The sequence below is a fragment of the Heptranchias perlo genome, chromosome 1 (assembly GCF_035084215.1).
Source record: "Heptranchias perlo isolate sHepPer1 chromosome 1, sHepPer1.hap1, whole genome shotgun sequence".
Lineage (NCBI taxonomy): Eukaryota > Metazoa > Chordata > Chondrichthyes > Hexanchiformes > Hexanchidae > Heptranchias > Heptranchias perlo.
In genome coordinates this window covers 110,230,305-110,257,662 of record NC_090325.1, presented here as the reverse complement: position 1 = coordinate 110,257,662, position 27,358 = coordinate 110,230,305, and the positions used below count along the sequence as shown (strand labels likewise).

At 37.5% G+C, this 27,358-nt stretch overlaps 1 protein-coding gene across 1 annotated transcript in view; it reads right to left on the bottom strand.

Moving 5' to 3' along the window:
* The window catches only part of bod1l1 (biorientation of chromosomes in cell division 1-like 1), a 52,609-nt gene that overhangs the window by 11,746 nt on the left and 13,505 nt on the right, over nt 1-27,358 (bottom strand). Inside the window, exons 2-11 of the mRNA XM_067989574.1 lie at nt 21,869-21,993; nt 20,645-20,832; nt 19,125-19,682; nt 16,542-16,706; nt 12,825-12,979; nt 11,807-11,951; nt 10,876-11,026; nt 9,368-9,461; nt 5,196-8,649; nt 1,707-1,783 (exon numbers count right to left, since the gene is read on the bottom strand). Of these exons, the coding sequence (XP_067845675.1) occupies nt 1,707-1,783; nt 5,196-8,649; nt 9,368-9,461; nt 10,876-11,026; nt 11,807-11,951; nt 12,825-12,979; nt 16,542-16,706; nt 19,125-19,682; nt 20,645-20,832; nt 21,869-21,993 (5,112 nt within the window). The remainder of the gene's footprint in view (nt 1-1,706; nt 1,784-5,195; nt 8,650-9,367; nt 9,462-10,875; nt 11,027-11,806; nt 11,952-12,824; nt 12,980-16,541; nt 16,707-19,124; nt 19,683-20,644; nt 20,833-21,868; nt 21,994-27,358) is intronic.

Genomic DNA, 27,358 nt, shown 5'->3' with positions numbered 1-27,358 from the left:
TGTGGGCTAGTAGCTGAAAAAGGGACCATGAAAACTACCATGCTGTCCTAAAAACCCAACTGGTTCACTAATATCCTTTTGAGGGACAGGAACCCGCCGTCCCTAGCCAGTCTGGTCTAAACGAGACTCTGGTCCACTCTTTGTGGTTGACTCTTAATGCCCTCTAATATGGTCTAGCAGTCACTCAGTTGTACAAATTAGGGATGAGCAATAAATGCAGCATTGCCAGCATCACCCGCATCAAAAACAAATCAAAAATTGGACCCATGCTTGTGATGGAGCCTCTTCCTCAATCTCATGAGCAGGAACACCCTCCCGCACAGCATTAACAATTGTGGGTCAGCAATCCAGACATCAGGACTCCCTCAACAACACTGACAATGGATTCAGACTTCATGTCTGCCAACAGTTGCAACAGAGAACTCGTGCTCAGAGGTTTTCTGCTTCAGCTTCAGCTGTCTGTACCCATGTGGAATCCACGACTGTGTCAGATGCAGCAAGCAGGTTCAATTTATAGTTGTGAAAGCCATTGCCAGTGGATTCTGCTTTCAGGCACAGACGCTTCATGTAAGCCCCACAGTTGTTAACCATCAATACGACTTTACGGCCATGGGATACCAGGCTTCAGACACAGTGACAGTTGCTCCTCAAAAAGCAGCACCAATAATGCATGTCTTTTTGTTGTTTCTGTCAGTTACACAAGCAGAGTAACAGCTCCATAAAAACAATGAGGATGTGTGGTGGCGGGGGGGGCGGCAAGGTGAGGATATTTGGATGCAGCTTGTAAAAAAAAAGCCAGTTTCATCACCATTAAAGACACCCTTCGGTTTATTAGATAGCAATTCAGGAATTTTATTACTTACCCAGTTGCTGACGCTTTCTGTGGAAATGTTGCTTGCTGCCTCGAGTGTCAAATTCTTCAGTGAATTCACTCACCTTTCCCTGCAAGGTGAGGTTGAGTGGGCCAGGGATGTTAGTTGCTCTGGCCTGCTTGAACCAGGTTGAATTCAAATTAAGCAGCAAATTTTACCAGTTAGGACTCATTTGGGGGGTACAAATTCGAATTAACCAGTAATTCGAATTGAAAGGTTCAAGGCAAGCAACAAATTTTCCAATAGGAGGCATTTTTTTCCAATTCGAATTAAGCAACTTTTAATTAAGAAGTAGACTGTGGTTATAAAGACTTAAACATTGTTTCTCCCTCCCAGTGGATCAGAGAAGGGGTGATTAATATAAGTTTTCAAAATTATGAAAGGTTTCAAAAGGATAGTGAAAGATTGTTTTCACTGGTTGGCAAATTGTATAAGAATAGATTGAGATAGAAGATTTTTAAAAATAGCATAATTAGAGCATGGAATGCTTTACCACAATTGGCTACTGAGGCAGATACTGCATCTCATTTAAGTTGAATTGGCTAAGTATTTGAAAAAGAAAAATATAAAAGGGTATGGGGAAAGGGCAGGGAACTGCAATTACAGAATGTAGCTCTAGTTGAAGAGTTAGCACCGCCACAATGGGTCAAATGGCCTCCTGTTATACTGAGTATCCATGATTCTGTTACATAAGCAGAATACATGCCAGGTACTATGTCAAGGGCAGAGAGGGGAGAGCACGGAAGAGCAGGCACACTCGAGTCACTGCTGACAGCTGAACCATTTGGCGTTTTATTTTCCACTGACATGTACCCTTTCTATAAAACTACTTACCACATCTTCATCTTTCCACTCACAACTGCCACTCGTGTTTATTTCTGACACAGCATCCTGCTGAACTGGCAATTCATCTACATGAATGGGTAAAGAAATTTAGTATGGAAAACTCTTTGCAAAGTTGTGTTATCAGTTCTGTCATTCTTATTAGTATAAATTCATACAAAGAAAACAACTATCTCCAGGAACACTGCAAAGAAAATGTTCTGCCTTTGTGTACTCTTATCCAAGTCTATTAACACACATGTAATCAACATTCAGCTAAATGAAGTTTTTTGTCAAAACAGAATAGTTATATGTATACATTTTAAATTACAGTGAGATCAGTCAATAACTTCAAAGGGCACATATCATAAAATAAGGGTGAAGCTCAAGCAGTTTACAGCACACATCTCAACCTCAAGATAAAATTATTGCCTTGAAATCACTCTCAGCTATCCACTGTTTTGTAATCTATACCATGGCAATCATGTAGATGCTCCCCCCCACCACCCCCAATCAGGTTTTTAGTTTTTTTAAAATGGCAACCAGCTTCATTTTAGACAATGAAGGCTGGCGAACTCTTGTTCTCTAATCTGAATGATTGATAAACAGTGTAAATTGGACAATTCACCGATCCTCTATTCCCTAGTTTGGTGGTAAGGGGCATCAATCTGATTAGACTAATGAAGCAGCCAAAGCTTTACAGAAGGACTGAGACAATATTTGCAAATGGTCAGAACTAAAAGATGAAATCCAATATAGTCTTACAAACTGAAGGAAAAAAATGGGAACAACCTTAATGAATGGTATCAAATTAGCTCGGGTAGAGGTTGAAAGAGATCAGAGAACGATAGTAGACTGAACAAGGACTGCATCAAATCATGAGTGTTGCAATCAACAAAGCAAACAGAATTCTGTGCTATATTGCTGAATCTATTGAGTAGAGATCAGATATGTCATGCTGAAGATGTAGAGTAGCCTGGTCAGACTGCGCCTTGAATACTGCATTCAGCTCTGGGGGAGGACATCCAACCTGTTGATGTAACACAGGATAGGGCATGTGGCTAATCCCTAATGTGAGAGCTGAGAGTTCTAAGGAAAGTTTAGAAACATTTTTAGCCCTGAAAGAAGGCAAAGAGGGAACCTTTTGAGCATAAGATACTAAGTGGAGTAGAAAAGGATAAGAACATAAGAAATAGCAGAAGTAGGCCAAATGGCTCCTCGAGCCTGTTCCGTCATTCAATAAGATCATGGCTAATTTTGTATCTCAATTCCACTTTCCCACCCAATCCCCATATCCCTCAATTCCCTTAGTGTACAAATGTCCATTGATCACAGTTTTGAATATACTCAATGACTGAGCATCCACAGCCCTCTGGGGTACAGAATGCCAAAAATTCGCAACCCACTGAGTGAAGAAATTTTTCCTCATCTCAGTCCTAAATGGCCAACTCCTTATCTTGAGACTATGACCCCTTGTTCTAGACTCTCCAACCAGGGAAAACTGCCTCTCAGCATCTACCCTGTCATGCCCTCCAAGAATTTTATACGTTTCACTGAGATCACCTCTCATTCTTCCTAACTCCAGAGAATATAGGCCCATTCTAATCCTGAGCATTACTTCAAACTAAACCATGACTGTAGGACAAAGGGACATATGTATATGATAAAAGGCAATTCCACAATGAATATCAGGGAGGATCTTGTCATGGGAGAATTGTAGGTTTTTATAGTAGATGATTTGGATGGGCTTAATGGTCTCCCCCATAAAAACTTATCTTTTATGCAATGGTTGTAAAAATGTCTACACTGAAGAACTGATATAATCATTGGAAATTTTGTAAGCGACAGTCAACAGATTAGGCAGTGAACCATTTAGGAGTTGCTCACCTCCTAGAGTTCCTACCTAGGATGGCTGATGCTTTACTGAAGTCTTCTAACACCTATACAAGCTGTTGTGCAAACAGCAGTATTCTCTGATAAATCAACTTTAATAGTTTTGCCTGAAATGTCTATAGGGAGACTGAAAGCAGTATGGAATTGAATTCCCTGGGCAACAAATTGTCCTTCACTTCCTATGTTCGAAAACTTGAGGGAATTTCCCATTTTGTATGTCATCCACCAGAGGTATTTTCCCCCTTGAAAGAATCTTGAGCTGTGACACATTTCAGGATTTCTGACTTTTTTCACAGAAGGATCTTGGTATAATTTCTATTCAAGTGCTATTGTTAAATTTAGGGGTGTGGGGAGAGGTTAACTCATCAAACAGAACTGCTAGAAGATGTGCATTTAAGGCAGACTAACCAGTTTGTAAAATGGTGCATTTCACATACCCAAGAATGTTAAATGCAAATTGCAAACTCAATTTGTAACAGGCTGTCATGGTAACAGACAAGATCTACATCACTTGATAGTGATAAATATAGCCAGTGCCCTTCATATGCTACCATCCTCATTTGTAGAATACCAAGAGCACACCCTCATGCTACCATGGATAAAATATAGTAGATTGCTTTTACAAAAGCACACTGTTCCTTCCATTTTCAGTCTATATGAGGAGTAACTTTGAGTAAATATGGAGCACTAAACAAGCAGAGTTCATGATAGAACAAATAGCTTATGGTCTATAATAGCAATGGACTTGATGAGCCAAATATTCCTTTACTGTTCAATTAATTCATGTTGTTGACAGAGAAAGCTAAAAAGGATCCCACATTGCCTGTTGTGACTACAGTTTATTCAACTTGATTGGCACCAAAGAAAATTGACCTAGAGCAATGCAAATGGTAGACTACAACGATGATGGAGGGGAAAATCCTAAAAACCCCCAAGGACTTGATTAACTCTTCTGACCTAGGTAACAGTCAAACAACTTTGAAAAAATCCGGCAAGAACGCATGCAACAGTTGGCCTGTAAGTGCTGGTGGGTCGCAGCATGTTGGAGAGTGGTACAATGCACGGTGCTACAGAATAGCAGATGTATGTTCAGAACTGCAATCCTTACTGCTATGGAGTTATGTTGCTATATAAAAAAGCCATCATCGAGACACACCCTCACAGGGAAGGAGAGACTACTGCAACACATCTCCTAGTAACTAGGTTACAGCACCAGGAGTGGAAATCTGAAAGCACATCCTCCACTCTATCTCAGCATAACTGCTATATGTCCTCGGCATGACAGGGAATAGGGAAAGAGAAAAAAAAATGAAACAGAGAAAATACAAATTTTCCTACTTGGACAACCATAGCAATACACTGTTGCTGATAAGGCAAACAGAACTGGTTGAAGGCGTGCCCTCAATAATACTGGGAGGATATCACATGGCTCAACGGTTACAATAAACAAAAACTCTAAAGCTAAACTCCAGTGTAATTTCCCATCATTGGGTGGAGGTAGCCTAATATTCCAAGTATACTTAAAAAAAAAACTTAAATTAACTTTTCTTTTAAAAAAAACAATTCTCTGAACAACCAAGTGGTACACATTGTACATTTTCTTCTTACCTTGTATCTCCACTTTTGATGGGTCACATTTGGTATCCAGTTTGGTATCCTGTTCTTCATCATGCTGCTCATCATGCAAATCCTCTTTAATGTTTTCTGAACTATGAACCTCTTGCTTTCCAGAATCTTCCACAGAAGGTTCAACTACATCTTGGGCAACAGAGGGTGCCTCATAGCTAAAATTTTCATCAAGTGTTGGAGTAGCTGGTGAAGAAGGATTATAATGAACAAACTGTGCCGTATCTGCAATTAGATGTAGAAGTCCTGCATCATCCAGGGTTGGAGTATCAGGAGAAATGGCCTCATAAGGAGAAAGTAAAGATCCAGGTTCTTCCACTTTTAGAGGAATATTTAACTCCTTTGGCCTTGCTACTTGGTCATGAGCTGGTTCCTCTGTCTGTTCTTTTTCTAACAGAGCTGCTCTACAATCACTGGTTTTGTTTTGTATAGCTTCAAGCTCTTTTTCACCAATAGGCATGTCCTTCATATGCCTGGCTTCACTCCCTTCACTTTCAAAGGTTTCCTTTCTCTCCTCTAACTTGTCTTCAGTTTTCATTGACTTTTCTGTTTCCATCTTCAAGTCTCCTGTGCTACTGTGTGCAATTTCTTTTGTATCCGACGTACTTTCTTTTGATTTTAACTGGGAGTTTTCCATATCGGTTCCCTTTTTAGCATTACTCTGATCATCTTGTACTTCTTCCTTTGACGTCGACACTGAGTTTTCAGAATTTTTTCCCATATTATTTGTTTTATCATTGTCTTTCATATGCTGTTCCTTTAATTTTGATTCAGAATTTTCAGAACCATTTTTCTTTTCTTTTTCTGTCTTAACACTTTTAATATCTTCCTGCATGTGAGCTTTAGATTCTGACTGACCATTTTCAGGTGCATTGCTCTCTTCTGTTCTACTGCCTTTGGCAGTTTCACCATTTTCCTCAGACTTTGACTCAAAGTTTTCCAACTTACTCCTCTTTTCACTGCTTTGAACCTCTTCATGACCTATTGCTGTAGGTTTGGTCAGAGAATTTTGTGACTCACTCTCTCTTTCTTTTAGTTTTTCATTGCCTTTAATATCTTGTACTTTTTCCCTGGATCTTGATCGAATGTTTTCAAAATTACCCTTCTTTTCTATTCCTTTCTCACTGCATGGTGGTTTTTCTTTGGATTTTGCTTGCACATTTTCAGAGTATTCTTTGGATTTTGACCGAATACTATGGAAATCATTTTTCTTTTCCTTTCCTTTTTCACTGTCTTGAACGGTTTCCTGCCCTTTTTCCTTCGATTTTGATCGAGAGCTTTCAGAGTGTTCCCTGGATTTTGATCGAGAGTTTTCAGAATTATGTTTCTTTTCTATTCCTTTTTCATTGATTTGAATATCTTCCTGCACTTTTTCTTTGTATTTTGATCGGGAGCTTTCAGAATGTTCCTTAGATTTTGACCTTGAATGTTCAGAATGTTCCCGGGATTTTGACCGAGTATTTTCAAAATCATGTCTTTTCTCTATTTTCTTCTCATTAACTTTATCTTCCTGCAAGTCTTCCTTGGACCTTGACCGTGAATTTTCAAAATGCATGTTTTCAGAATCATGCCTCTTTTCAATTCCTTTCTCATTGCCTTGAACGTCTTCCTGCACTTTTTCCTTGAATCTTGATTGAGAGCTTTCTGAATGATCCTTGGGCTTTGACCCAGTGTTTTCAGAATCATGCTTCTTTTCCATTCCCCTTTCATTGCCTTGAACAACTTCCCGCACTTTTTCCCTGGATTTTGAACGAGAGCTTTCAAAATTTTCCTTGGATTTTGAACGCGTATTTTCAGAATCGTGCCTTTTTTCTACTTTCTCATTATACTGAACATCTCCCTGCAATTTTTCCCCGGATTTTGATCGAGAGATTTCTGAGTGTTCCTTGGATTTTGACCGAGTAGTTTCAGAATCATGCCTCTTCTCTATTCCTTTCTGATTATGTTCAATATCTTCCTTGGATTTTGACCGAGAGCTTTCAACGCTTTCCTTGGATTTTGACCGAGAGTTTTCAACGCTTTCCTTGGATTTTGACCGAGAGCTTTCAGAATCGTGTCTCCTTTCTATTCTCTTCTCATTGCCTTTATCTTCCTGCAAGTCTTCCTTGGACTTTGACCGTGAATTTTCAAAATTCTTTCTTTTTTCTTTAATTCTGACATCATCCTGTAAGTTTTCCCTTGATTTTGACCGAAAGCTTTCAGAGTCATTTCGAATCTCTTTGCCTTTCTCATGACTTCTTGTATCTTCCTGCATTTTCTCTCTGGATTTTGAACGAGAGCTTCCAGAATCACCTCTCCTTTCTTTGCCTTTCTCATGGCCTTTCACATCTTCCTGCAAGCTCTCCTTGGATCTTGACCGAGAGCGTTCAGACTCATTTCTCTTTTCTTTGCCTTTATCATCTTGTGCATTTTCCTTAGATTTTGTCCGACTATGCTCAAATTCATTTCTCCTTTCTTTACCTCTCTCATGGCTTTTATCTTCTTGTGCATTTTCCTTAGATTTTGTCCGACTATGTTCAAATTCATTTCTCTTTTCTTTACCTCTCTCATGGCTTTTATCATCTTGTGCATTTTCCTTATATTTTGACCGACTATGTTCAAATTCATTTTTCTTTTCTTTGCTTTTCTCATGGCTTTTAGCATCTTCATGTGCATTTTCCTTGAGTTTGGAACGAGGGTTTTCAGAATCGTTTCGTTTCTCCTTCCCCTTTTCATTGGCCTTTGCATCTTCTTGTGTGTTTTCCTTGAATTTTGGTCGAGTGCTTTCAGATTCATTTCTCTTTTCTTTGTTTTTCTCGTGGCCTTTTGTGTCTTCCTGTGTACTCTCCCTGGATTTTGACCAAGAGCTTTCAGCATCATGTCTCTTTTCTTTCCCTTTCTCATTGCCTTTTTCTTCCTTTACTTTTGAGTGCTCTCTAGATTTGGGATCTTGGCTATGCTCTATTATAGATGAATCTGCAGAATTTGTTGAAGAAACCAGAGCTTTGTTGTCGCTCTTTGACAGGATAACATGACGGCAATCGGTCATGGCCTTCTCCTCTGAAGGGTCTCCCAGCTTCTGATCAGCATCTGTATGAATATCCTGTGTCCTTGAGTCACTCTCAGACATCACCATTTCTCCATCACTTTCTTTTATATGCTTTATTTCATCGTTCTGCTTGGGTGATTCCTTATTACTCATATTTTCTTCTATTCCAAAGTCATTAACATGTTTATCAACTTCAGTCACTTCCAATGCTTCCATAACTGAATCTTGTGATGAGGAATTGCTTCTTAGTTGCTTTCGACAAGGTTCGCGATCTATTTTTAATTCATTTCTGCTATCATTTAATTGAATGGACTCTGAAAGTCTCCTAACAGGCTTTGGTGGCAGATCTATGGACTGTGTACACTTAGAATCTTTTGAAGTAGAGGAAGCAACAGCCTTTTCTTTGTTCTGAAAAATAAATTTTTAGATAGAATTTTAGTGGTTTTTTTTATTCGTTCAAGGGATGTGGGCGTCGCTGGCGAGCCAGCATTTATTGCCCATCCCTAGTTGCCCTAGAGAAGGTGGTGGTGAGCCGCTTAAACTACAAGAAACAAATTGTCGCGTCAAAATAATCAGCCCAATTTTTACAATCACTATGTGGGAAAGAAATACGTGCCCATCTTTATAAGCATACAACTGAAAAACTACTTGTTTTAGATGACCAAGCACAGTAATAGTATAGAAAAATACTTTAAGTAGCACCCTGGCCATTTACTCTGGTTGAATTGCTGTATGCAAATTAGATACAAGTAAGATGACAGGAGTGACACTTCAAGTGATGTCCTTGGAAAGGTATCTAAAATTAAGATTCAAATATATACTGATCAATTTAACAGTGAGATTTACTCCATTGTGAGTACCAATGTAATATTTTATTCTTTAGATTCTATCAAAAATCATTTCTATATTGTTCAATGAAACAAGTTTTTCCTCACTTCGTTTAATGGTGACAAGTACTAGATAAAATTTCGATACAAGAAATTATTAAAATTTTAATTTGAGCTAAAATGATTTTATAATTGCTATTCGCTACACAAGGAAAACTGGATATTTAATATATGCTACTGTAAATAAATATGCAGCAAGCTCTAGAAAGCTGAAAGGATGGTTTTTAAATTCAATCTACCTCAGTTTTAATCTGTCCCTCTTTAAATACTTCTGGCTGCTCGCGCTTCCTTTTTCGATCTTCATGGTGCAAAGCAAGTTCCTCAGATATAGTTCTGAAAAATATGGATGAAGTGGACTACAAAAACGTATGTAAATGCATGTAATAACCCCCTTACATGTAAAATATACATTATTCAGTTTATTTTCTAATATAAAGAATTACAATAACAAACAAACATAAAAAGAATGCATCCAAAATCAGGCCACATTGATGCAGTACACTAGAGTGGTGGGACATGGATTCGTATCTGCAGTCCCTAACACCACTGAGCTGCCTATCTGAGCTACACCATGTGGAAGATTTGTTGCAGGCCACTCTTGCACATCTAGCACTCCACAGATGCTGCCTGACCTAGAGTATTTCCAGCATTTTCTATTTTTATTTCAGGATTTCCAGCATCCGCAGTATTTTGCTTTTGATCTAGCACCCAGCCCAAGAACAAGATAGATGTTTGACACTCTCAACTGCAGTTGGGGCGTTGCCTGGGAACACCACAGAAAATTACTTGAAAACAGATGATATATGTCATTACAAAAACAATTTCAAAAATGTACCCAGATTCTCTTTTTAGCTGAAGTGGGTATGTGGCCAAGGGAGACCCAAAGTAAAGGAGAGTTAAATAAACATGCAAAACAAGGTCCGTTTTGCCATTTTATTTTTAAAACCTGCAAGTCTCTTTTTAAAAATCTAAATAGTTAACAGCACATGGCAATTTAAAAAAAAACTATCAGAATTAGACCATAACAGTAAACTGGAAGAGGATTAGTAAACTAATATAAATAAAAAGCAAAAAACTGCAGATGCTGGAATTCTAAAACAAAAAAAAACAGAAAACGCTGGAAGAACGTAGCAGCATCTGTGGAAAGGACTGATGAGTTAGCGTTTCAGGTGTGTACACTTCTCAGAGCTTCAGGAAGTTCTGTGATCTCTGCAGCAGACTTTTTAAAGCCGTTTCAGTGCACACAGTGAAAAACCCTATTACAGTAATAATCTGTGCAGATGTAAGGAGCAACTTTAATTCTATAATTCTGGATTCCCAAAGTAAAAATAAAATTTTTCAAATTTTACTTCTGCTCTCACCAGCTTATTTTCCCTTTATTGCCCCATTCTTCTATTTTTACTATTTTAACTTTATATCTAACCAGTATTCTGCATTCTTACTTTTTAAAAATTTAAATACTGTACCTGCCTTTCCTTTGTGCCTCCAATACTCCATCTATTCTAGCAGTGTGATTTACATCTGTAAAAACTAGTCCCTGAAAATTTTAAAGCCCGATTCAGAGTGTTTTTTTAAGCTGGGACCATGACATTTGACCTAATTATTGGAATGACCTGTCAAACTTATGATGTTTTTTGCTAGCGAACTGTGTTTAAGCACTCAATGAATGATTTTATCAGCTACCCAAAGAAATATGCTTTACTGAAATAAGTTAGCTCATTGGCAGTGTCATAATTAATAATTATACCTTGAATCTCCTTTTCTTTTTCTTCTTAAGGCTACTTTTTTCTCTAAGACTTTTTGTTCCTTCAAGGTTGCTTTGTTTACTTTTGAAATTAGGACTGTTGGATGTTGCATTTTCCTTGAAGTCATTTCAACATCCGAACTACTGTTAATACCTGGAGTAAAAATTAAGGTAGAGAAAAGTATAAAAAATGATTAAGATTCAATCTTCAGACAATTTAAAGAAATAAGCCTCACTAAGATCTTGCACCACAAAATTTAACATTTACACAGGCATAAATATTAACATTGAAGGATCACAAACTAAAAGTACCAAATCCTAGTTCTTAGCCTATAAAATCTCACACATTTGCTTTTCAGCTAGGAGCATGCAAATGTGGTGCCTAATTAAAAGAAAAGCTCCAAAAGGTTCTAAAATGCCTTGTATAGGTTAGCGATTGGGAAAATTGAACAAACATCATTGAGCCGAAGATGAAGACGCCACTGAAAGAAATCTGTTCAAACTAAAAGTATCAAGTAATGCAAATGACAACTGTTAAATCTCGATCGACATGACAGTGAATTGACAACCACACAGTGCTAACTAACCAGTAAGGTCAATATATGTTTTCAACACTGGAAGGGGCATGCAAATGAATTGCACAATCTTCAGCCAGACTATTGGGGCTATTGGTTTCAGAGGTTGTTGTGTGGAGGGAATTCTCTAATAAGTGGGCAGGCAAATAGGTGTGGGAAGGTGCACAATCTGGAGGGAAAGAAACCTTTCAAATATGACCACACAGGTTATAACTTAGCTGAAAGCTTTAGTTAAAAAACATCAAATCAGACTTAACTGTTAGGGAAACACGCAATACCCATGTTAAAATGTGATGGAGTAAATACACAGTAAGTATCTCTCTTATTATCATAAGTTTTGCAATGGAAGACTTAATTACCTTGTTCCAGTGTTTGGAGACATTCTTCATCTCTCAGAGTTTCTTCCGGTGGTCTGCCCTTTTCAGTTTCCACATGCTTGTGCTTGTCCTCTACCCTTTCCCTGTTCCACTGCCGCCTGAGTAATCGCTCTGCTTTTTCTTTTGCCTATTTAAACAGATGGTAGAAGCATCACAACTTCACCTTGGAACCTCATACCGAGCGTACCTGATACACAGCTATGTATGTTGGCTGTGAACTGCAAGCTAATTCTGGTGTTTCCTCATCAAACTTTGTTCATAACAGTACTAGTTTCATGATTGTCTTCTGGTTTTTTACCATCTTCTGTTTAGATATTTTGGTGCTTGCTTGCACGAACAAAAGCTATACATGATTCATACCGTGCACAGTAAGTGGACAGAACAAGCCGTTCCATTGTGTATGGATATGGACTTGTATTCCATACTTGCCAAAGATGAAACTAATAATGTCGCTGCATTGTGAGCTTGAAGCTCAACAATGAATTCATTCTGAATTAATTATGCTTGGTACGATTTAACAAGTTCAAGAAATTGTGATATTGGTATGAAACAAACATCTACTTCAATCTTAGCTCTTGTACTTCAGTTTACACAACCATGCATTCCTCTCCAAATATTTCTCAGTTATGTAACCAGAACTAGGTCACAGACCACGAGTGAAGTTCAAGCAGTTCATAAACGTCAGCTGAACACAGATATTAGATTGCAATCCCCGGTATCAAAGAAACTGGCTGAATTATTAAACCTGGCAGCGTAAGAATTGAATTAACATATGGATAAAATGGCAAATTAGTGAAATACTTTTGGTCTGCAATAAATTCAGCTCTCACAATGCCAGACCCAGTAATTTCACTAAGCCAATTTCCTAATATACCAGTACCACAAAACTAAAATACAAATGTCAACCATTTCTTGCAATTGTCCCATTCACTCCCCACCCTCAAATTCAAAGTCTGAACTTTTAAAGCACTCACAGGAGTAAGGGATAGCTCTAACTTACAATTGACTGTCGACGCTGAACTACAGTTTCTTCATCATCTGAATCACTATAGTACTTCGAATATAGAAACGGTTTGTGGACGTAAGGATGCCGCCCAGGTTTCGCTTTGCCCTCCTTTTGCTCTTCCTCGTTTGTTTCCAATTTGGTATCTTTTTCTAAATAAAGTAAATGTTTAATCAACACCTGGGTTTTTCTGCCCAAAATACTTTACTATATTTTGGCTTTAGCTTTCTGACCCCAATAGTGTTTTAGTCCAATACTCAAGATGGATGAAACACCCTGAGAATCATGCTACTGTATTTTATGAGACTTTCACCAGATTTAACACTTTCATCAGACTTTTTGTTCTGTTTGTTAGTGGGTGAGCTGAAGACTGCCTAATTTCATGTTTCTCCTAGCTGCTGACTTGTGACCTGTTATTCATTTGTTTTAACACAGCTTGGAGCGACTTCTTCTCATATACTGGACTAATTTCTGACAATGGCAGCTTTCTTATATGTTTGACTACTGATATAGCCTGTCTAAAATGCACTGTAGTATCATGCCACAAATCTTTTATTCAAATACATTGGGGAATTAATATAATGTGGCATTAATGTGCTAAACTAGCACTATTTAATGCTTAAATGGATTTTTTTTCATACACTTTACTGCATTCTTAATATTCATGCACTTTTGGTTTCCATTGACACAGTTGTATGTCCAACATTGTGACTGTGCTTAACGTTCACAACCAACTCAATAGAAGATTTCTGGGTGGAGAGAAGAGAAATATTGTACATATATATATGGTTAAAAATTCATATAGTTTAACATTAAGCTTCTTAAATATGTTTGTTATTGAAGACTAATATGTACCCTTTTTACTAAAACAAATACTGATACATTGCCAGTTTATTTAGTCAGTATGGAAGAATCAAAAATATTCGTTAGTTGTGTATTTCACCGTCTATGTAGTATCATCCATCAAGAAGTTCCTTGAACACTTCAGTTAAAATTCTTCAAATAATACCTTTTCTTTTCCCTTGGGGAAAAAAAACCACAAAGAAACCCGGCACAAGCACGATGGGCCAAATGGCCTTCTTCTGAACGATAAGATTCTACGGGCAGCATGATGGTGATCTAATGAAATGTGCTGCAAAGTGATCGGACATGACCATGTGACGATTCCCACAAGTTTTCAATGTCAGTGGGAATCAGCTGTTTTCCTACAAAGATCTTAACATACAGCTGCAACAGTAGGTAATCTTCTCCATGTGCAATATGGGAAAGGGAAATAATTTTTTTTTTAAAAATGATGTCTTCCAACTTTACACAGCAAGTATCTGAACTATGCAGACCAGACGGTCCAGGTTCAATCAGCAGTCTGTGATGGGTTAGCTTAACTAAGCCAAGGCAGCAATAAGCCCACTATAAACGGCTTCAAACTATCTAGGTTAAGGACAGAAAGTTGGCCATGTTCTATTCCTGATCGTTGTCAGTGGCACTGGTTTGACATCTATACCCATGGATATCAGATTAAGACAAAATCAGACTCGACTGTGACATTTCCCTACTCTTCCGCAGGCTGCTATTGCTCCATGGCCTCTTTCGACCTTATCCTTCCACTCTGACAGCAAATCCCAGAAAACACAGGTCAGCACAGAGAGACTCAAGAAAATATGGCTAGCCATTTCAATTTTCTTTCCAGCAGCCCTCTTCTGCCCTACCACTTCCACTGTCCCAGCAGAACAAATAGATGGGATGTAGGACTCTAATACTCTGAAGCAAAAGATCAGCCTAAAAAATACATGATTGGGAGCACACAAAGATATGGCAGGTCGACTGAAGGTACCGAACCCAGCAACACACAGGTGCAGGAACAAACTGAAAAGAGGTGTCAGGAAATACGCACGTAGCACGAACATGATCGCAGACAGACAGGTCAAGACAGACAGGCACAAAGAAACTTATGGAGATATAGTACCAGAGATACAACTTGAGATATAGGAAGAGAAGCAAAAGTAGAAATACAAGTCATACACACAGGTGGAGAGATCACAGAGGAAACAGCATGTGAATAGACAAGATAGACAGATCAACAGAAAGTCTCACAGACACATCACAGGAGACAGCACACAAGCATACACACTCATTAAAAACACAAAGACAGCTGTAACAAAGATATTCAGCAAAATAAATCACAGATTATGCTAAATAAATCACAGATGGCATGAAGAGATTGCTTCAAAGAAAGATCAGTAAAGAGAAATAACGTTATAGAAATAGAACCATTTGCACTAAGATACGTACAGACAAATTAGACAGACAGATTGGGGCATACACAGAGAATGACATTTATGTAGGCAACAGATACAGGTACATCAGAAGGACAGAATGAGAGAGGCACAAATGTCAAGGAGACAGACGACCCAACGTGAGCAACATGACGGGAAATCTATTAGCATTAACTAAAAATAAACTTGCAAACTAAAAGAACTACTTTGCAAACACATCATTTTGGGCAGCTGTATCCCCTGAGCTAAATGATTTTTATTTTGCTTTAGTTTTAAAGTAATGCTATAGAGTTTCATTTCACTTCCACTCTGAACAGCTGAATATGGCTATACACTAGCTTCCAACTTAACATTACTATAGAGTTTCAGTGACAATCAATAAAAAATATAATTTCTAGAGTCTCCCCCTTGAGTTTCTCATTTATTCCAAAAACCAAGGAAGCCAGGTTTTTAAAAATTGGCAAGACGTTATGAAAACAATTTAGATAACTGGTCTGAAGTGAGTTGGTGACAAGAGAAATACTTAGTTATAAAATGTTCTACTTATTTATATCCCAGAGCCCTATTTTTCAAAAGGAACCAGTAAGGGCTTCCAGATTAAAAATGTTTGTGATATAAAGTTTACTTAAAGGCTCTCCTTTTGTTTGGTATTAACAAGATCTTTTCTGCCATTTTAACCAAAATGGTGAATTTAAGCAATACTTCTTTTGGCAGAAAGCCTTTAAGCCATTAAATGACCCTTGCAAGCTAAGTGAAGAGTGGGGCTATGGAAGGTTACAACCAGAAACAACAGAAAAAGATTATAGAGAGGAGGAAAGTAAAAATTAAATAAAATAGTGATGAAGATGGTAACTATACAAGAAAAATTTCTTTCAGCAGCACATCAAGAGCAGAGGATCAGTTCCTTATATCTGAACTTACAGAATCTAACATGTTTTCAAAGTATTTTATAAGGAAACTTTTAGACCAGTTTTACAACCTCACTTGAATTTTATAGTTATGTGAAACAACCTTCATGCAATAAACACAGAAAATGCTGAAAATATACAGCTGTTCCATCAGCAAAGACAGGTTAAAGTTTGTGTAGACCCTGCATCAAAACTGAAAAATTATCAAAAATAAGAGAGGAAAGAAACAACAGATACTCCAATCATAAGAGAGCAAGTTGTGACTGAAGTATATTATTTTACCCCTCTACTATTTTTCAACACCAAAAGTTTGCTTATCTTTTAGTTATCAGTTCTGATGAAAGGTCTACATCTAAAACATTAACTTTTGGAGGCAGGCTGACTAGAACCTGACAATGAGTGTGGAGTAAATTATCTTCTTGTACTTATACCATCACCCTCTGCCTACATAGCCTAACATTATGTTTATCTTAGTAAATTGTCTCACATTAAGTCATGCAAAAAAAAATTGTTATTGAAGGCAGATGTAGTACCTTCTGAACTTTGTTCCTGGTTGTCTTCAGTGCTGTCAGAAGCCAGAACTTCACCCTCCTCTTCATCATCATCACCCTCGTCAAATGAGGAAAGATCACTGGTATGGACGGAACTAACGGTGATGTCGCTCAGGCCTTCAAAATCAGAATCCTCCAAAGAATATTCTAAAGAATGACAGTATAGATTAACCGTTTGTATAAAAATGGCATTTCAAACAAACAAAAATTCCAACAATGTGACATTTCATTTACAAACTAGTTTCCAACAAAGTTAACTGTATAGCTTTGTATTTATTTTGTTCCATGTTTTGTCACTTTTTCATACAGATTTATACAAAACCGCTAATCAAACAAAACACCTTCTAGAGTGTAGTGCACTGGTGTTGCAGTCAACTAGTTTATTGTTCTGAACTAGTAAATATTTTAATATATTACTTCATTCATTCTACAAAGTAACTGAACTATTCAGAAGATATTCAACATGGGGTAGGGCAGTTTTCTGGAGAGTGGGATTTGACTAAGGGGGTCATGCAGAGAAAAACACCTGCATAGACCATGTGCTGAATGGCTTGTTTCTTTACTGTAATATTCAACAATTCTAAAATACAGTATTTAAACATAATTATGGCAAAGCAACTTAAGGGGGAATAAAACTATCTTCAAATGATGGGTTCAGTGGCCTAATCTGACCGAAGCAAGAAAATAACTTACAAATTATAAACATGCAATGATGGTTAGATGGACCAAAATAAAGCTTCTTTAGCTTTAGAAGTTAATTGTAAATATAACAGACTATTATAAATATCTGAATAGTCTACTCTTAAATTTGAAGTTGCTCAATTTGAATTGAAATTATGCAAAAAATTCTGTAATATTGTTTTGTTAAAATTGTCAGTCAGTAAATACATTTTACAGAATGAGGCCATTCAGCCCTCTGCTACTGATGGCTCTCAGAAAGAGCTATCCACTTAGTCCCATTCCCATTGCCCAAATATTTATCCACTAACCTTTTAAAAGCTATAATGGATTCTGCTTCCACCAGTTTCTGCTAGGGCATTCCACGTCCTAACAATTTAAAAAAAAATTCTATCCTCACCCTTCATTCTTTTGATGATCTTAAATTCCTCTGACCAGTGGAAATACTTCTAATTTACCTCATCAAAACTCTTCAATTTTGAACATGTCTGGAAGATCTCATTTTAACCTCCTTTGCTCTAAAGAAGAGCCCCAGTTTCTCTAGAATCTCCTCATAACTAAAACCTCTTGTCCATAATTCATTTAATTTTAGTGAATCTCTTCTGCAGTCTCTAATGCATTTTATTTCTAAAAACAGCTTCATCAATTTGTCCTCCCTCTCTACCCAATCTACTTACCTGTCTATGTCCTCAAGTCACTTCCAGTCCACTTTACAGTTAATCACACTCTTATCTGCAAATTTTGATCTTGTGCCCCCTATACCCGAATCTAGATCATTTATATACAAGAGCAATGATTTAGGCACTGATACCTGGGGTACATCACCTTTACATCTCTTCAGTCTGAAAAACGTCCATTAATCACGAGCCTGTTTTCTGTCCTTTAACCAACTTCCTATCCAGGTTGCTGTAACACTCTCTTTAATACTGTGCACCTTAATCTTTAACCAACAAGCTCCATATTCAGCACTTTATCAAAAGCCCTTTAAAAATCCATATACACAACATCCACTGCATTTCCTTTATCAATACATTGTTATTTCCTCAAAGAACTTCATTAAATTTGTCACAATTTGCATTTCACATCCTTAACTAACTCACGTCACATTGGCAACCCTCCAATCATCTGGCGCAACATTCACATCGAAAGATGCTTGAAAGATCAAGGTCAGAGCCCCTGTTTCCTCTGACTTTCCTCAGTATTCTATGATGCAAACCATCAAGGTCCAGTGTCTTTTCCTGCGTTCCATTATTTTTTTTTCAGTATCTAAGCACGTGTACATCACATACAGCCCCACAGCAATTTGTGCCTCTAGCTCACAATACTTTGTGTAGTTACATATATACAACTTAGATCCTCTTCCGTCTGCTGGCAATCTTATTTTACTGCAAAAATGAACTTATGTTGAAAATAATCGATGCAGCTTTGTCACCACTTACCATCAACATAGAAGTCAATAATTAACAATTTTGCTTGCAGCACTTAGTAAAGCTATATTATGCTACAAGGAAAAAGGAAGTTTTGAGACACATTTTAGCAGTGCAGAGTTCCATGTTACATTTAAAAAGGAAAAAAAGACTAACTTAAATATTTAAACAGACTAAAAGGATATTGATTAATGTGACATTTTGACAATAAATCTATTTTTTTCTGTACACACCAACTCAAACTTTTAGAATTCTCCATATTCTAGAAAACACTACTGATGAAAAATAAGCTTGGCATTTTATTGCCCCTTGTATTTTATCAGCATGTTTTAATTCATAGATACTTCACTGGTATTTTTCTGATTAGTTATTATAGCTGTATGCACATGTATCACAATCCACTTTATTATAAAAATATAGCTGCTTACTGAAAACCAGAACAGCAAAGCATTCTCAGTACCTTTCTTTAAGTTTTCCTTGGCTGTCTGTTTAATGGTTAGAGCCGCAATGATGTGACTCACAGATTCACATTCTTTTCCCTTTCCTTTTCTCTCCTCCTTTGAAAGTCCAGGGTGTTCATCTCTTCTTAATACAACTACCTCTTTCTTATCCATCTTCTTCTCATCAATTTTGTCCTTTTTTTCATTCATATCTTCAACACTTCCCTCTACATTCTCAGTTTTTCTATCCTTTTCCTCGAAATCCTTCACAGGTATTAAGGCATTAATTGATCCTTCTGGCTTAGAATAAAACTTTCCATCATCTGCTTTGGTTTCTAACACTAGTTTTTCTGTTTCTTCAGTACTGCGGTCTTTCTCCATTCCTAGATCAAAACTTTGTTGAGACTTGCTGATTTCTGAAATAAGGTTTTTCTTAGAGCTCTTTTCACCATTTTTACCAGATGAATTCTCTACTGTAGATCTGGCAGCACTGGCTTCCTGATTAAGAGAGGTTATTGTGTCCAGGATAGAAAGAGCATCATTAGCTTTACTTGTACTTGGACCACTAGATGAAAGGCCTGCAAGTTGAAAACACAGTGTAATGCAAAGGAATCAAAAATGAAATGTTATATATTACTGTTCCATGTAAATCATTTTAACAATTAGCAATACAATGCAGTGACTGGAAATACAGCATTTGGGCTTAATGAATACGGCACAAACTTGATTAAAGTACAGGGGAGATCCTCCATTACATTCTTCAGAGTTTCAGCAACAATGAAGAACTATTTTCCACTACAGTCTAAGCAAAAATTCTGAAAGCTACAAAATAAGGGAAAAAAAAGTAGGTCAAACAGTCTAATAAATAGTGCCACCAGCACTGTGCTGGGTGGGTCAAGATAGCAGATTGACCAAAGGACATAACCAGTACAGGTTGTTGACCATTTAAAACTCTATTGTCAAAAATATATAATTGCTAGGAAGGTGGAAGGGTAACTATGCTTCAAAATCTGTGTCTGACTCAAAAGTGGAAGCAAACTGTCTAATTACACCAGCACCACAGCAATACTCATGCACAGATTCTCTGAATTCCTACAATTGGACAATGCTATCTTTGTAAAATGCTGCAAACGAGGCAGGATTAGTTTTGTACACAAACATCACAAGTAATGGAGCTACAAACTAATCACTAAAACAACACTGCTCAAAAGTTGGTTTATGTTTGTCTTTATAGCATTATACAACCTCTGGTCATCAGAAATATAACACTGCTTTTTTTTCTATAATTCACAGCTTTTAGAATTCATTTTTCATCCACTTGCAATAGCTTATACTAAATGCATAAGTTTCAACTCACAGATGATCAATAACACTTCAGAGAAATCGCAGACAATAATGTACCATGTGTGTTTAAGACTAGTAATATCTACAATCAATCCCATTATATTTTTTAAAAGATAGATATCAATGAGATTTTTGAAATATACCTTTCAGACAAACAATAGAACACAACCAGTCAGGTTAGTATTTCAGGTAGTACCTGGAGTTGTTGGCTCTTGTTTCTCAGAGTTTTGTACAAAGCTCACAGCAGCAGGCTCTTCTTTCCGATCCAAAGTTGCTAAAAACTCATGAACAGCTTTCTCAACTTGAGGCCGGAATATGTGATTAATCTTTGGATCGACAACCTGAGAAATGATCCTATCGACCCCTACCTCCAGCATACCTGATCTGCAAATGCATCAAAGGTAATTTCCTACAGTACACGTTATATATGGTATTAAAATAATTTCCAGTCTTCACATTTTTTAATTGAAGAGTATTTAATTTTTCAAACCACGTTTGCTAAATGATATGAAACAAAAATATCAGAATATATCTGATCTCATCAACATGCACGTCACCAGCATTCCATGACATACACTTATATGCTTAAATTTGCTTTGTTACAGATTATTATAGTTCCTGGGTTCCTATCTTCAGAATGCACCAAAATGCTTCACAACGAATGAATTACTAGTAAGTACAGCCATTGTTATGTGGGCAAACATGGCAGTCAATTTCTGCAAAGTCCCACAAACAGTACAGGACAAAATTAATCTGCTTTTGGTTGCATAGATTGAAGGAGGAATATTGGCCAGAAAAACACACTGTTCTTTTTAGAACATGGGGTCTATTATGTCCACCTGATCAGGCATATAGGCCTCAGTTTAATGTCTCACCTGAAAGACAGCACCTCCAACAATGCAATAGTTCCCCAATACTGTATTGACACGTCAACTTAGATTATGTGCTCAACTCCTGAAGTACTAGTACTCTATTGTAAAGCAGTTTGGGACATTTCACTACATTAAAAGCACTACACAAACGCATATAATTGTTTATCCTGTGAAAATACAATATGGAATTTGAGTTAATAAAGAAGAAAAGCACATTCTAAAAATAAATGCCCCTTGTTGTCTTGGTGCTTTTAATAAAAACAAAACTATAAACAACTCATAAAAAAACCTACTTTTCTGTCAGGAGAACATGTTGCCATAACTCGGTGAAGCTCTTCTGCCTAACACTAAAATCACACTTACAACTGATTTTCTCCTTTGGATTTTTCTTATTTTATTATTAGCACTGTTTTCTGTAAATTGTAACATTTTCCAAAAAAAAGTTCAAGGGCATTCTAACAATGTTATTAAATAAATCAAAATTGTATGTACTGATTATTCTTGAAACCTGAAAGAAAACCATACTCATGCTGCTTTCTGAAACTTACTGTAGGACCATCTGTCTAAGACTATTCCTCAGCTGATTCTTGTTGAGGTGAGGGCTCCACGTGTGACTTGCGAGATGGTTGGACACAAAGTTATCCACTCGCTGCCGTAAGTTCTGGTAAGCAGGCTAAAAATAAAGAAGAAAACCAATTTACTACTTTGCCTTGTGTACATAAACAGACTACAATGCCCACCATGACAAAATGTTAAAATAGATCACATAAGTTGAAGTTATACTACTGGTATTGGTTTAATATCCAAAATCTACTTTTAGAGAAATATATGCTTGCAAAACTGCTCAATGTTCAATGGCACCACATGCCAGTGAAAATTTTAACTATAATCCAATTTTTACACTTAGCACACACACAAAGGCAGCCTCAGCATTTTCAAGTTTTGAACAAATCTCAGTTTGTAAGATTTCACAGCAACAGTGAAATACGCTGCTTGGGGATATCTAGAACAAATGTATTACATTAGGAAGGGTTGAATGCCTAGTTACTTCACCTTTAAAGAAGGAAGGAAATGAACAATCTCAAATATTTATTACAACCTAGACAAAATTAACATACTATTCCATACTCCCGTTGCATTAGGAGTGGAAATGCTTTGAAACAATCACATCTCTGGCCTGATAATTCTGTGAAATTGTGATTAAAGCTTTTTTTTTGGAGAGGGGAAGGAAACAATAGAATACCTTCTCCTTTAATGTGCTCCCTTTGCTATCTCATCTATAGCAAATCTATTGAATATTAATTTCATTGAATTAAAGTAGGAGAGCTACTTCTCTACATAAAAACAAGTTCATTTTCTTATCTCACAGTAATCGTGCAAAGCAACACGATACTTCCAGAGCAGCTTTATCTTTGCACAAATTTGGATTAACTTCAGATGAAAATGAATGGGCAAAGCAAAAGCTCAATGGTGTGCACTATCATTCCAAAAATATTCAGCAGAGGTAATCCTACACTTTTTAGTGCACAATACTGGTAACTTTTAGTACACAGACACTAGGACAGCAACAAGGTATATGAAATACATCACTAAATATTAAGTGAGTTTTTTTAATATTTAAAGATAGTGATTAATGTATTTTTTTACTAGCACAAACTCCATCTAGTGGCAGCAGTACCCACTTTCACTATATCTCAGATTTAGTTACAAATGTTAATGTCACTTCATATGAATATATATATATATATATATATATATATTTGTGAAGCTTAATGTAACTTAGAAAAAAGATTGCTCTAGCAAATTCTGCACTAAAACTTCCAACACACCTCAAAATCATGACTCGTAGAGCACTACTTAGTCTGGATCGTAATTTAGACCGTCTAAATAAATAACCGCAGTGGTGCAGTGTTCTGAAGTTCCAACGCCCCACAGCCTCCATCAACTTTTCGAACCTTTTTGTAGTTTCCTTATATATTTTTTCTAGCTTTTTTATTTGCACTGTAAGCACCAAATACTGTTTTTAGTTCCAAACTTGATCTAAACTCCATAGTACGTACCTCAACCTTCAATGCATTCCATTTTTCTGTACTAGAGCAAACTCAATTTGTAATATTTCGATTTCCTGTTTAAATATTTCCCATTGTTAATCTACAGTTCCATTTGCTAATGTTTTCTTTCAATTAATCTAGGTCCTGTCCACTTTTAATCTGCTATTTTCTTGTCAAGTATCCCTTGCCCTCAACTTTCTTTTTCTCTCCTTACACCATACCTAATTGTATTAGAACATAAGAACATAAGAAATTGGAGCAGGAGTAGGCCAATCGGCCCCTCGAGCCTGCTCCGCCACTCAATAAGATCATGGCTGATCTGATCCCAACCACAAATCTAAAGAACACAAGAAGTCGGAGCAGGACCCGGCCACATAGCCCCTGGGCCCTCTCCGCCACCCACAGGGCATTGACCGATCCGAACTCAGCTTCATGTCCAATTTCCTGCCCGCTCCCCATAACCCCTAATTCCCTTTACTTCTAGGAAACTGTCTATTTCTGTTTTAAATTTATCTAATGATGTAGCTTCCACAGCTTCCTGGGGCAGCAAATTCCACAGACCTACCACCCTCAGTGAAGAAGTTTCTCCTCATCTCAGTTTTGAAAGAGCAGCCCCTTATTCTAAGATTATGCCCCCTAGTTCTAGTTTCACCCATCTTTGGGAACATCCTTACTGCATCCACCCGATCAAGACCCTTCACAATCTTATATGTTTCAATAAGATCGCCTCTCATTCTTCTGAACTCCAATGAGTAGAGTCCCAATCTACTCAACCTCTCCTCATATGTCCGCCCCCTCATCCCCGGGATTAACCGAGTGAACCTTCTTTGTACTGCCTCGAGAGCAAGTATGTCTTTTCTTAAGTATGGAGACCAAAACTGTATGCAGTATTCCAGGTGCGGTCTCACCAATACCTTATATAACTGCAGCAATACCTCCTTGTTTTTATATTCTATCCCCCTAGCAATAAAAGCCAACATTCCGTTGGCTTTCTTGATCACCTGCTGCACCTGCATACCAACTTTTTGATTTTCTTGCACTAGGACCCCCAGATCCCTTTGTACTGCAGTACTTTCCAGTCTCTCGCCATTAAGAAAATAACTTGCTCTCTGATTTTCCTGCCAAAGTGCATAACCTCACATTTTCCAATATTATATTGCATCTGCCAAATCTCCGCCCACTCACCCAGCCTGTCTATATCCCCTTGCAGGTATTGTGTTAATTGCTTCCCAAATACTCCCTTACTTTTAGATCAATTAGTTGCTCTGCTTCATTACTCAGAACTAGTTCAAGTAGTGCTTCTTTCTTTGTTCAAGCAACATTCTGACTGAGTAAATAGTGGTGAACACATTCCCAAGAAATCCCTCCATTTTTTCCATCTGTTTTAGATAATTAAAATTTCATAGTTATAGTTCTATCGCTGGTACACACTACTCTTACTTGTCTACTGATTTCATCCTCCATTTATTTTTCATTATTCAGCGGTCCCTAGCATACTCCCAGTTGTGACTGACTGATCACTTGCTTTTCCTAGGTATATTTAATCATGCTAATAGGGGTATACCACAGACTACCTAATAGTGGAAGGAAGTGGAGGGAGAAATATGTAGGGAAACCTATGAAATCTGAAATGAGTAAAAGACATAAGATAATAATCATGGGAGATTTCAACTACCCCAAATAAACTGGCAGAGGTAGTGAAAGGGGAAAGGAGTTTTTATAGTGTGTACAGGACTCCTTTCTTACCAAGTATGTGAGAAGCCCAACAAGAGAGGAATCACTGCTTGATCTAGTAATGGGAAATGAACCACAGCGAGTAAGAGAAATAAGCATAAGGGAACATCTGGGCAACAGCTATTACAACATAATAAGGTTTAAGATAATGATTGAGACACATAGAAGTAAGACAAAGACCAAAGTAAAAGATTGGAAAAAAGCTAATTATGAGGGGATGGCGATGGAACTAGGAAAGGTAAACTGCAAAAAAATGACAAAGGGATAGAACAGCAGTGGGAAACATTTTAAAAGTGATCGAGAGTTCAGGAGAAATATATTCTACTAAAAAACAAGAAACTAGCCAATAATGATTCACCATGACTGGATAAAGAGAAATGGGTAAAGGCACAAAGACAATAAAGGAGGATGATAAAAGGGAAAATGAAATTAAATCAAAGAATATAAAAAGAAATTAAGTATTTTATGATACATAAATAACAAAAGGAAAATTAATTTCAATATAGACAAGTGTGAGGTGGTGCATTTTGGCAAGAGGAATAAGGAGGCTACCTATTTCTACTCCTTGGAAAATAAAGAGTCTAAATGGAGTAGAGGTGCAAAGGGATCTAGGGGTGCAGATACACAATTCATGAAAAGGAGCAATGCAGATTAATAATACCATAAAAAGCACAAACAAAGCACTGGGGTTCATTTCTAAAGGGAGTAGAATTCAAAAGCAGAGGAGTTATGTTAAACTTGTATAGAACCTTGGTTAGACAACGCTTAGGAGTACTGTGCACAGTTCTGGTCTCCATATTACAAAAAAGGATACCGACACACCAGAGAAACTATATTTACAAGGATGAAACCGTAACTGAGAGGGTACAACTATCAGGAAAGACTCAACAGGCTGGAGCTCTTTTCCCTTGAAAAGAGAAGACTGAGAGGCTACCCGATAGGTCTTTAAAATTATAAAGGGGTTCGATAGGGTGGACCATAAAGAAGACATCTCTACTTAATAGTACGCTACAGCACAGGAGGCCACTCGGCCCATCGTGCCTGTGTCGGCTCTTTGAAAGAGCTATTCAATTAGTCTCACTCTCTTTCCCCACAGCCATGTATTTTTTTCCCCCATGGGGAAGAATTTATCCAATTCTCCTTTGAAAGTTATTATTAAATCAGCTTCCACCACCCGTTCAGGCAATGCATTCCAGATCATAACAAAACTCTGCGTAAAAAAATGTTTCCTCGTGTCGCCTCTGGCTCTTTTGCCAATCACCTTAAATCTGCGTCCTCTGGTTACCGACCCTTCTGCTACTGGAAAGTTTCTTCTTATTCACTCTAACAAAACCGTTCATGATCTTAAACACCTCTATCAAATCTCCCCTTAACCTTTTCTGTTCTAAGGAGAACAACCGCATCTGCTTCAGTCTTTCCACATAACTGATGTCCCTCATCTCTGGCACCATTCTAATAAGTCTCTTCTGCACCCTCTCTAAGGCCTTGACATCCACCCTATAATGTGGTGCCCAGAACTGAACACAATATTCCAACTGAGGCGTAACCAGTGTTTTATAAAGGTTTATCACAACTTCCTTGCTTTTGTACTCTATGCCTCTATTAATAAAGCTTAGGTTCCCATATGCTTTTCCAGCCCTCTCAATTTGTCCTGCCACCTTCAAAGGTTTATGCACATGCACCCCCAGGTCTTTGAAGGAGCTATTCAATTAGTCTCACTCACCTGCTCTTTCACCATAGCCCTCAACTTTTTCCACTTGAAGTATTTGTCCAATTCCTTTTTGAAAGTTATTACTGAATCTGCTTCCACCAGCCTTTCAGGCAGTGCATTCCAGATTATTACAACTCGCTGTGTAAAAAAAATGTTTCCTCACGTCGCCTCTGGTTCTTTTGCCAATCAACTTAAATCTGTGTCGTCTGGTTACTGATCCTTCTGCTTCCTTACTTACTCTATCAAAACCCTTCATGATTTTGAATACCTCTATGAAATCTCCCCTTAACTTTCTCTGCTCTAAGGAGCACAAGCCTAGCTTCTCCAGTCTCCATGTAACTGAAGTCTTTCATTCCTGGTACCATTTTATACCCTGTCTACCCAAGTCCAGGACATTAATGTACATCACAAAGAGATATAGCCCTAATACCAAGCCTTGGGGACCACTGTACACTTCCCTCCAGTCTGAAAAACAAACATTCACCATTACTCTCTGCTTTCTGTCCCGTAGCCAATTTTGTACCCATGCTGCCACTGTCTCT